Source organism: Natator depressus, chromosome 7 (genome assembly GCF_965152275.1).
Source record: "Natator depressus isolate rNatDep1 chromosome 7, rNatDep2.hap1, whole genome shotgun sequence".
NCBI classification, from domain to species: Eukaryota; Metazoa; Chordata; order Testudines; family Cheloniidae; genus Natator; species Natator depressus.
Genome location: NC_134240.1, coordinates 27,797,998 through 27,810,719, shown reverse-complemented (window position 1 = coordinate 27,810,719; position 12,722 = coordinate 27,797,998). Strand labels below are relative to the sequence as shown.

Sequence of the window (12,722 nt, the reverse complement as noted above, 5' to 3'; positions counted from 1 at the left end):
CTATTGGTGAAATGTGCTGACTTGGGAGAGATCTGTCTGGTCTGTTCATTTAGATGATGAGGTAACCGTGGGGAAGTTCTATGCCACCTTCCTGATACAGGACTACTTTAGGAAATTCAAGAAACGCAAAGAACAAGGACTGGTGGGGAAACATCCAGCGAAGAACACCACAATCGCTCTACAGGTGAATTTGTTTTTACATTTTAACTAACCATTTTGTAAGCTTATTTGAAATAGCAGGTAGATGACTGTTGATGATTGGGTAGTACCTCAAGGATTTTATTTAACTGACACTTTGGGTCCTTCGTTCATCAAAACATAAGAAGTAGGCTTTCTATCTATAACAAGGTAAGTGCAAAATGTCTTTCTTGGTGTGCTGCTAAAACAGTAGCAAGCAGTTATATAAAAACTGCTTACGTTTAATAGGTTCATTGCAGAAATATGAGACAAAGCTGATAATAAGTCAGCTGAAATGAAGTGTCACTTCTGAGCTGTCATTTTCCTTCTCTTCTTCATGCCACTTTCTTTTAAGCTACTGGTTTTTTTGCTTGTGTTTCTGTAATGTCCTAGGGCAGGAACTCTTAAATATTTTCATAGTATGTACCATCTCTTAATGGACAGATTATCTTAAGGAACAAACTTCTCTCCCATGACTTGTCCAATTCCTTTCCCACAGATAATCACATATACCATCTCCTCTCCTGTTTGCAATTATATAACGTCACTTTGGCAATTGTGTATATGGAAAATAAATATTTGCAAAGTACTTTTGTCTGTCTTTTAATGCAATTTAGCAAGTGAAAACAAGGAGAGACAGTTCCATTTGATCAGCCAGCTCTCCACAAACCACCAGCAAGTGGTCTATGGACTACTGGTCCACAGATTATAGTTTGGAAACTTCTGCCCTAGGAAGATGCCTTCTAGATTAGTGAACTGGGCTTTGAAACAAAAGGCTACCCTTATAAGACCCCCAGTTGTTACACTTTTCCCAGTTTATGTTGGATCAGGACTTTTCTGACATTCAATTAATGCTAGGTAAATGTCCATATAGTTTAAACAGGTTTAATAAGAGTGATAACTTCTTATTTTGATCTTGAATTTTAGTACACTAGCCTGAGAAGCAGTTGATAACAGTTTCCACCAGGGAGTATTTTAACATGGGTCACATATTGTTTTCTTGAGAACTAGATGCTGATTTGTAGTTCCAAGTTGACATACAGGTAGGAGGGGCAGCACAGGCCGACATTCACTATAGCACCTGGGAAGTTGACATACGAAAATAGGACATGTCAGGGCAGCAAGATCTTGTATTTGCATATCAGAGGAGAGATGAAATACTGGGAGATTGAGAAGAGATAAAAACAAAAACAGTGGAGTCCAGGTTCGGAGAAAAATGAAAGGTATCAGAGAGGCCTGGGAGAGATCAGATAGGAAGGTGAGTGGAGGAGGAGAAACCTGGGAGATGGTGGGCCTAACTCTGAGCAATTTTATGCCATCTGCAGCCCCCCTAACTTCAGTGGGATTGTGTGGTTGTAAGTCTTATCAGAATGTCTCCCAGCACAAAGGAAAGGGGCTTAAACGAGATGAAAGACAGCAAGGGAGCAGGACCATTTCCCCAACCGTGGGCAGTCCTACCCACTGTCTAAATCTAACTATGTCAATATTAGCCAACCACAGTGTATTAGCTAACCACAGTGTATTATGATCAGTAAGAAAAGTAGAATGGAATAATAGATTCAAAATTATTCTTCTCTCATGGTTGCAACATACCCGTCTGTTTTTTCCTTTCTTTTATCTGGCAAACCACTGTGGAGAGAGACATACAGCATTCAGATTTCATGGAACTGCTCAGTACTGTACAGTTATTGAAATTCTGTAAATAACACATCTCCTTCCCTGCTTGTTAGCTTGGACATCCTGACACTAGCAAAATTCCTCTACTTCACTGTTGCAATGACAAAATTATACATGTAAATTTTACATTTTCAGTTTACAAAATCTTTCTCTAAATCAAATGGACTTGAACATGTCAGTCTGTCCACGTTTGAGCTGTGGGTGCGGCTTCCAACTCCATAATTGCCGTACCTCTCATCAAGCTAGTACACTAAAAATAGACTGTAACTGCAGAAACGTGAGCTGCAGGACAAGTTAACCATCCTGAGTACATACCTGTCTGACATCCTATGCAGGTACTCAGGGCTTGCACTACTACAGCTAAATTCTGATTTTAGCATGGAAGGTTTATGAGAGTTAGTGTAAGTTGTCTCCTTGAGCTGGGAATCACATCCACAGCTCCAAGTGTAGACATGCCCTAGAGTAGCATAGCTTACTTGTTATGGCCCTTACTTACTACTGGTGACCCTGTTACTGGTCTGACTACTGGAATTCTTTAAAGTGGAAATCTTAACACCTACAGGCTCAGAAATTAGCTCACCTTACAAAAAAAAATGTTTATTTCCTCCTGATCCTAAAATATCTATCAGGCCTCCAGAATGAGAGCTACCGCACCGTTAAAATGGCAAATACTTGCAGGGCTCTGGGTTTACTACCTGGATTGGGTGTGCACATGTTCCACCCACATGCATGTGCCAGCTCTAGGTAGTCCCTCTATTATGCCTGCTTACTTTGACTATGAGAGGGTATTTCAGGATGATAGGATGGTGTTCCCCCTGCTGTGTATTTGGACATGTGATAGCTGATAGCATAAAGCACTGAGTGAGTTTTCAAGCCACAGTACCAAAATCACAGATGGTGCGTATAATAGGCCAAGTCTCCCCTGGCACAGCTGCTGCCAACCTGCTGCCGAACACCTGGGTTGTGGTGGCCACGTCTGCCCTCTGCCTCTTCCTGTGCCTTCCAGTTCCTCCTCTTCTCCACTCCACTCTCCCGTCTCCGGAGGTCCCTGCTGCTCACCGCATCCCTCCTCTCCTCCACCCCCTGCCCGCTGCTTGCCTGGTCCCTGTGGGTGGTGAGGGCCTCGCAGAGGAGGGGGGTGGAGGAGTGAAGGGACACAGCAAGTGACAGGCAGTGGGGACCTTGCGGGGGAAGAGCGGGAGGAGAGGAGGAATGTGGCGAGCAGCAGCAGGGGGAGCCGAGTGGGAAGGGGGCAGGGTCTGGGGCCGAGTGGGGGTGGATGTGGGCGGAAGAGGCAGGACAGGGAGCTAGCCTCACCAAGGGGAAGCTTCACCCACTGCCCATGATCAAAATTCTCCATTCTAATTTAATAAGAGATCAAATAATTAGTTGAAAAAACACTGTTTCCAAGTAGGAATGGACTTTTCTGTTTATTGTTACTTTACTTGCAGCAAATTGCTCAAATGTGGGGATTAAAAAATGAAGAAACAGACAGGACAGAATTACTCTTTCTGTTGCCTTCATACCAGTGGGTCTCAGCACACAATAGCTGAAAAATCGGCCCACGATGCTCCTCCCCTCATATACCTGCAAATAATTGTGGGATTTGGAGCATGGCATGATTTTTTGGAACATTTTTGACCATTCTGTGATGAGGCAACTGGTGCTGCTGGATGGTAGGGGCCACTTCTATCTGTCTCTCCCTGCCCCATGTTTCCCCTCTGCCTGCCTCCAAATTCTGTCTGCTTCCCCCAGCCCACCTCAGATCACCTCTCCCAAAATGGAAGCTTAAAGGTTATTAAGCATGTGTATCAGTGTCTCTTAGACTGCATAATTTAGGGACACACCACTGCCATCAAACTTGTGTTTAAACTATCTAAAGAGATTTAGTTGAATGGTGTGTGTGCAGGGTTTATAATTCTAGGCCTGTGAGTTATACCTGAGAAACTATAATTTATTACACAAAGAGGTGTTTTTATTTTTTCCCACAAGCCTCACATCTTATAAAAGAATTTTTGCAAGTTTCCCCAGTAAATAGATTAAAATAATGAAAGTAGCCAGCATACAATATCACTTTTACTCGACTCCAGTGCCCTTGGTGGCACTGTTTTTGCAACGTATACCACACTTCCATGATAAACTGTATATGTGCTTTATGTAATAATGATAATAATCTTACATATGGAGGATCACTTGCAGTCGAATTGATTGCCAGATGATTTATATATTTTTCTAAACCATACGAAAGGTACATATATTCCTTTACCTACTACTGCAATGCAATCACCCCTGTGCTGAAAGATGGCAAGTGGTTAGCAGTGCCATAAGGTAATACAGAATGGCTTGCAAGGGGGGGAGGGATAGCTCAGTGGTTTGAGCATTGGCCTGCTAAACCCAGGGTTGTGAGTTCAATCGTTGAGGGGGCCATTTGGGATCTGGGGCAAAAATTGGGGATTGGCCCTGCTTTGAGCAGGGGGTTGGACTAGATGACTTCCTGAGGTCCCTTCCAACCCTGATATTCTATGATTCTATGACAGGAAGTGAAGAATACCACCGCCAGTCCAGTGCTGAATTTGTAGTGAAAGAGGTGCCGGGGCTCAAGCAATTAGATACTTTCATAACTAATGCAGCAAACCCAGAAGTGCCAGGGCTATGAACTATCAAGCCCATAGGTGCTGGGGCTATGAACTGCCAAATCTAGAGGGGCCGGGGCTATACACTGCCAAGCCCAGAGGAGCTGGGACAGCCCTGGCAAGCCCTGGCACAAATTAAGCACTGCTCTAGTCACTGAAGTAACTTTGAGAGGTGAGGTTGCTCACTAAAGTTGCGATGGAACAGAGCGTAAGAAAGCCTTTGAAGTACTCCCTTATTTTGATCTAGGCTTTCCTACAACTGCATCCTATTGTTCATGTAATGTAACCCTTCATTTTAGAACTCTGGTTAATTTACATGTACAGATACTCAGGGGAGGTATGTTGGTCATCTCCTGCATTTTTTGAAAAGACATGACAAGAAGTCCAAGTGGGAGACTGTGCCTGGCCTCTGCCTGGGTGCACCAGGGAGAGAGGATGCAAGGAGCTTCCCCCTCCTGTTGCCCGCCTACACAGGGGCTGTTCTTTATGGCAATCTGTGTGCTCCATGCTGCCATTGGTGCTGGTCTTTCCATAGAGCAACTTCATGGGCATGACTGAACTTCCACTATAGTCAGTGCTGGTCATTACATTGACTTCAGTGAGCTGTTGAGTGGGGAATACTCTCTTGGCATTCCTTGAACTTCCAGGAGGGACTGGCCTCTGTTCTTCGCTCAGTGCAGTATGTGCCTAAAAGGCAAAATATTAGCCAAATTCTGCACTTCATTACACCCAATCCAACTTATTGACACCAGTAGGGTAGCAAGGTCTGCGGGTAGAATTTGGCTAGTTGCTGGTAATCACCAGTAGGGCTGTTAGGGCATGTCTACACTTACTTCCGGAGTGATCGATCCAGCGGGGGTCAATTTATCGCGTCTAGTGAAGACCCAATAAATCGACCACCAAGCGCTCACCCGTTGACGCTGGAGTGAGAAGCATAGGCAACGTCGACAGGGGCGCCGCAGTAGTAGACCTACCACAGTGAAGACACCGTGGTAAGTAGTTCTAAGTACGTCGACTTCAGCTACGCTATTTTCGTAGCTGAAGTTGTGTAACTTGAGACCGACTTAGCTCACCGCCCCACCCCCAAGTGTAGACCAGGCCTTAGTTGTACATATTTTCACAAAGAATGACATAGCCTTTTTAGTACGACTAGCAAAAGCAAAGCAAAATGTTCACATTGCATTTTTGAAATCACACATGCTGAAGTACTGTAGCAACTACTGCTAAAAACATGCAAAATGCAACTTTTTTATTTCAAATGTCAAGTGTTAACCCAAGAGCAAAACCATCTATCACCAGTAGGGCTGCAGGCAGCCAACAAAATATTATGGTCAACCGGTTCAAAGGCAGCTGACAGAGAAAATAAAAAAGGACAGAGTTGATGACATCCAGTTATCACTAGGAGAAAATCATCAATTAAGTCAGTGAAATTTGTGTGTCAGATCTGGTCTTAAAACTCTTCTCCCATTGGAAAGCATTAACTTACCTTACCCCCTTCTGTTGCTTTTCTGCTACAACCCTTTTTACACTCTTTCAAATGTAAATTAACCTCATTTTACACATCTACTTAATGCCAAATTGATGCAAACATCTCTGTTTTGCTGTGACATCCATTTTATGACTCATTACACCCATTGTGTACCTCACACCACCTCTCCTGAATTTAGCCTAGAGAAATCCATGGGAGTTGCTCCACCTTCCACCCTCATGCACACGCACACACACTAAAGCTCTCATAGTAGGAGTGACAGTCATGCTTGGAAAGCACTCTTCTCCTCCCCCAGCATAAAAGCACTAAACTAGTTGGCCTCTCCCACCTTTCTGAATGAGAAATGTCCTCAAGTACCCACGAATTCCTGCCACCGAGACCAGGGTGGCCAGACCAAGGCAACTCTGTGGCCACTACTTTTAAGGCTCTTGCAGCCTTTTCAATCACTCTTCAGAAAGGCCAAAAGTTTAAGACACTTTTTAGTCCCCTCCAACTGTATACTCACTTGGAGCCTGAAAGATGCACCTGATGTACATATCATTTGCATACTGTTTTTTAAATAAATCCCACACAACCCTAATATATTGTTGTACTTGTGTCTGCCTTGAAAGATGAATAAAATCAGCTTTTTTAATAATTTACTAGAAATATGACAACCTATGGCTGATTAGGTTTTTGACTGCCCTCCAGTTACAGTTACATTACAAATAAATATGATAAGTCACAGTTCTGTTTAAACCCAGGAGCTTAGTCATAGGCCACATATTAGGGCTCTTTGGGCAGTATTTAACAGCCTCCATACTACACATAATACTCTTTAAGCTAAATGAAAGTCAACTCAGGAAGCCATTTTGCAACTTGCTTGATAAATCCATGCTATCTTGAGCTGTTTTTTCCTTATTGGGAAACTCAAATGTTGGTGAGATAATAAGTAGCACTCTTCTCAGCATTGTAGAAGAGGCAGCTTTGCTTTTGGTCCCCCCATCTTTTGGATGAGAAGTAAAACCAAGGCCCTCACCCCCAAGAGCGTACTGGCTTTTCTATAGGTGACCCAAACAAAAGGTATCCTGGCTGAATTCCAGTTTGAGTAATTATATTCTGCCGGCTTATCAAATTTCCCTGCAGTTCCCCAAAGTTCCTTTCCTTACCTATTGTGTGCTATTAAAGAATTGTCACATTCTAGTCAAGAGATTAATGCATTTCTGTGGTGGATGAAGTAAGTGTTGAATATTTAAAGTTTTATAAGTATTTGGAAATCCTTTTTGTGAAAAAAACCCACCATGCAACATAATATACTATTTGTTTTTATCATTATATTACACATATCTTTTTGCATATTATTCTGTGATAGAGGAAACTTTTTACGTGTGTCATAAGTCTCTACCTAAAATTTAAATCATTTGATGAAATTTAAAATACTACCAATCGAGTAATGATATCTGGAAATAGTCACATGATTCCATTTTAAATCTTACTAGAGCCTTAATTATGCTAATGCAACTAGAAAAGTCCGTTATATAGCTAATAAAAAAATTGAGATAATGCATTTTGATTAGGAGCAAATGACAAATGAAAGAATTATCTCCCTAGATAAAATGTAGATTATCTCTCAAAATCTGATTAAATTTGCAGTTTCCATATGCTTTGGGATGCCTTTAATAAGTTATTTGTTACTGATCATCTCATCAATATGTAGTTGCATTTCATTTATACTTTATGAAATCTTTGGCATGTTTTTCATTATATAGTGATGATAGGAGGTGGCTGAATGGATAACATCACAGCATAAATACACGTTTATTTTAAGAAAACCAATAGTTCTCTACTTTTTCACATAATGCACCACTTCTTAAGCAGCAGATCCTCTCATGGGCTAACTCTTCTTCCCACACTGATTCCACATCTTCCCTGCAGCAAATATAGTATTAATTGAAAAGAATATTAGGTGAGTACTAAGGAGCCAGCATGGAAATAAACTCATCTTAATACAGTGAGTGAAGTTTATTTGTTAATAACCAGTGTTGTATCTGTGCTGCTCATATTCTCTTCCTGGGCATGGGGTTTACTTTTTTTAGTATAAACTCCCCTGTATATTGTCAGGGCCCACTATTCTAATGTCTCCAGCTCGCCATGCAGTTGCGTTATATCTTCCAAGGTGGTAGCAACCGCTACAGTTTTGGTGTCATTCACAAATTTGATTAGTTTAATTTACACCAGAAGAAGAACTGATGAAGGAACATGAAACAGCTGGGCAATGTGCGTAGAAGTGGCCTTTCAGGATTTTTTTGTTTTCGTTTTGGTTTGGAGTTTTTAAATTCCATTTAGAACAGCCTCTAGATATTCTAACAGTGTCCTTAATGGGGCTACACCTGGTATGTAGCATCACCCACCCATGTGTGCTCTGCAAAACAGCAGTGGTCTGCAGACCAATGTTTGAGAAACGCTTACATAAACTAACCTTGAACAGAAAAAAACAAAACAAAACAAAACAAAAAAAAATGAGGAGTTCTTGTGGCACCTTAGAGACTAATAAATTTATTTGGGCATAAGCATTAGCCCAAATAAATCTGTTAGTCTCTAAGGTGCCACAAGTATGCCTCATTTTTTTTTTGTTTTTGTTTTGTTTTGTGCTGATACAGACTAACACGGCTACCACTCTGAAACCTGTAATCTTGAACGGGTTATAGGAGAGTGAAACCATAAACAAAGAAGACCTGCCTTATCACATAGTGTATTGCTGCCCATGATGGCTTATTTTACCATCCATCTTCGATTTTCGCTTAGTCTGGTATAACAACTACTTGGAAGTAAATGTTTTTCTGAGGACTTTATTAATCAAAATTAAAAAGACATACCAAGTATCCTATATACTTGAATTCTCTGCACATCTGGATGAGAATGTAGTTTGCACAACTTGCCTCATTCCCAAAATACCTGGCTACAAATTAAAATTTGTGGGGGGGGGGGTTAGCTGAACATATTTTTTGTCTGCCCATACTGGAAGAAAGACAGGAGGCAATGGACGTGGTTTAATGAGGCCACTTAAAAATCTGGGAGTACCCAGCAATAAATTGTACAGTGCAGAAAGGAGGAGAATCGGCTCTCTGCTGTTCCAGATGTAGGAGCCTGAAACCCCCTTGCTCAACTCCCTTAAAGGGATGCTTTCCTTGAAATCCTTTTCTAATGCATTTTATCCAATAACTGTATACCTTCCATACTGAGTACTGCACTGAACATCCTTTTACATATTAAGTTGCAACATTATAACCTAAACCCCCATTTCACCACGCGGGGTCCCCAACCAGCTCTGGGAAAGGCAAAAGAAAGAAAACAATCCACCCTGCCTCTGCCCTCCAATCTGGTGGTGAGGGAAAAATTCCTTCCCAGCTCCCCAAGTTCATGAATTGGTGCTGCCAACCCAAACCTTGTAAAGAGGGCCTTTCTGGGGCTACAAGGGTATTACCCCACCCCCTACACTCTTCCGATCAGCAAGAAGAGCAGTGTAGTGACCTTGTCCTGACCTGGCCCCAACTGCTTCCAGCCCTTCCTGTCCATTTCTGTAAACTTTCCCCCTTCTACCCAACTGCTGTAAGGGAGCCCTTAAAGGCAGTGGCCCTTTTCTTCCAGCTAGCCAGGCAGAGACCCCTAACATAAAAGTTGCAGTGGGCACCTTATCGTGTGTTTTCTCTATAGATGTGCAAAAGCATCTTATAATACTAATACTGCAGTTTATATCATAGAAACATTTGCCTTGTTCATCAACAAAGATATATTCTTCCAACATAGAAATACAGGAACCAGGAATGGTTTTACCTGATAGAGTTGCTAAATAAACATATGTACCTCAGAGAGCTTCCTTCTGTGTAAAATGTACACAGAGGCACACAGCACTGTAACCTTATAAATATGGGTAATAATAATGATAATTGCCCCTGCCTTTACATAGAGGAACCCTTCAACCCAGTTGATACAGTCATTGCACGGGCCATTGTAGTTTGGAAGGCAAAATAAATAACAGTACCAGAACCACTCCATCTAAGAACAGTCAGAAAGGGTCAGGGATTAAGCCGACAACTCAGCCACTTCTCTGGAAGAACAGTGAGTGACTAAATTCCATCCTAAGAACTCTCATCTCTCTGGCCTGATTCCAAGCCGATTAAAATGGTGATGTTTGAGTTACAGCTGTTCTTGTTTGTGAATGGTGAGGGCTTCCTGGAACTAATAGAAGCTCAGCTATCAAGTGTCCAGTCAGATGTTTTTCTACATAGAGTTTGCCTCAGACAAATTCCAACTAGTGCATTTTGCCTTGGGAGGTTCTGAGGGCAAGACAGTTCACTTCAACATAGAACAAATGTCAGACCAGTGAGTATTGTACCTACACGAGAATCTAGTCAGGGATCTGCTGTGTGGGAAGAAATTCTGCTAGGGCAGGATATCTCACTTTGAATGTGCAGTTATAAGCCATCATATGCAGCACAAGTTGAGAGAGAAGGGATAATTGAGTAACTGGTCAGTTCATCTCCCTCCTCAGAGTTCATGGCACCGAACACTGGAGTTAGAGCAGTCGATACTGCAAATGGTGGGTTTTGTCCATTGCCTTGCATGCTATCCTATCTGAATTTAGTTGTGTAGGAGTTCCTTTAAAAAAAACAAAAAACAAATACTGAATAGGAAGCTGACACTGGCTCCTAGAGCCTCCAGCCCTTGTTGATTGTACGTGGCACTTCACACCCCGAAAGAACTACAGGTTCAGAATGGTCTTCCCTGCTAACAGCTGAAGAAGCATGAGGTGGTGAATTGTTGGAATCCAAAGAGACATCCCCATAAATACAGCAGAGCTACTCAACCATTGGACATACAGGCCACAGTGGCCTGCAGAATCATTGCTGATGAAAAGTATGTCACATCTTGAGGTCTTTTGAGGGAGCTGCCTACTTGATGCAGAATGATGATTCTAGCACTAGCCAAGTGCTCCTTTTCACCCTGATTTCTGCCTGCTGGAGAGAAGCTTTTCACTAGGCTAGATCATTAAGTGAAGGATGAGTTGCCTTAGCCTGGATGTGAAGATTGCATAAGTGAAGCATGTCATGTTCAGTGCTGTATCCTGCCCACATTTTGCTATCCCCATTTCAAACGCACCATATCTGCTTCCTAACCTCTAGATGATAACCTCTGAAAACAAAAGAAAGGTGATTTATTGCATCCAAATGAGGATGGGCCTTCCAATCCAGAGTTAAAATAAGGTGCAGATTCATCCAGCTATATCCCCATTGAATCATAGATTGTATTGTTATTGTTATTAATTTGTAGCATCAGGATCCCATTGTGCGAGGTGCTGTTCAAGCACATAGATCCCTGCTCTCGAAGGTATACATTCTACTTTGAAGCCAGACACAGCAAGTGAGGATGACAAACAAAAGGAAGGAAGTGGGGTGGACAAGGGTAGGAAAGATAAGGTCACGGTGACATGGGAAGCTATTGCACAAATTGATGGTTCCAAGTCAACTAAAATATTAAAAATAAACTAATAAAATCATCTGTCACTGGCCACTTGTAGCCAGAGCACCATCCATCCGCAATTCCCTCTCTAAATCCTGAAGGCTTTCGGAAAGAAAGGGGGTCAGAAGAGGCAACAGAGACTCATAAACAAGTGAGGGGGCACAATAGCCAGAGTAGGGATCACAGTCAGGCTCTAGAGGGAGTGGAGGAAATAGCCTAGCCACAAGTCAGCAGATAATGGGTTGCCACAGATGTTAGTTACAGAGCTTTCTGGCAAGCTTAGGGTTCTCAGTTGGCTTTATAATTAGGCCTATTATTTGTCCCTTAATTATAATCTTTAACACTATGACTAACTCATGAGTCTTAAGCAATAAGGCCTACATCTGAGCCATTTGATTTCACCCAAGTTACAGGTATAGGCTGACAAGATTTACTTGAACAATCTGCCATTGATTTTCTTCTTATGTGAAGCAGAAATTCTGCCTAACTGAATATTTTTAGACTGTTTCTTTTTAACCTTTTCAATAGGTAATCGTTCTAGCTAAAGAGAGCTCTCGTACTCCAGATTTTCTTAACAGCCCACCAATCTTTAAATTCCACCTTAATATTGTCCTGCAATTCTTTATTGGAAAGCCTCTTTACATTTTGAATTTGATTTCTTGATAGAGAATAATATACTGTTGTTTCCATTAATACCTCCTTCTCTCTCTCTCTCTCTCTCTCTCTCTCTCTATATATATATATATATATCCGGTGTTGCAATCAGACAAATGACTCACCTTTTTCCCTAGAAACATTATTAAATGGCATTATGAGGCATGGAACCATGGCAGAAATGGCCACACTGTTCTGAACCAGAAAGAATGCCAACACCCTGTAGATAAAAACAGGGGATCCTCAAGACTAGATGTTTAAACTCCTGCCAAGCCAGCCACGCCCCACCCCCAACATACCCTTAAAGACAAAAAAGTTTATTTGATTTCTGATATATCTTTGAACACCATTTCCATTAACTTCCCAATAATCAAACAATGATTGCATCAAGATGCAGGCTGTTGATAAACCTAGAGGAGGAGCAGTACTATTTCCCCTGACTGAGGGGAACCAGACAATGTCAGGATAAATAGAAAAGGGAAGTTAGGCCACCTACAGTGACATGATCATGAAAGGGCAGTCCAGTCTTTAACTTGCAGGGAGCAGTACCTAATCCTTGTTTATTAATGGGAGCCACATGTTCAACTGGAGAG

The 12,722-nt window shown here is 41.9% G+C and overlaps 1 protein-coding gene across 1 annotated transcript in view; it reads left to right on the top strand.

Annotated features, from left to right (window-relative positions):
- The window catches only part of CACNA1D (calcium voltage-gated channel subunit alpha1 D), a 329,318-nt gene that overhangs the window by 279,559 nt on the left and 37,037 nt on the right, over positions 1-12,722 (top strand). Inside the window, exon 40 of the mRNA XM_074957788.1 lies at positions 54-184. Within this exon, the coding sequence (XP_074813889.1) occupies positions 54-184 (131 nt within the window). The remainder of the gene's footprint in view (positions 1-53; positions 185-12,722) is intronic.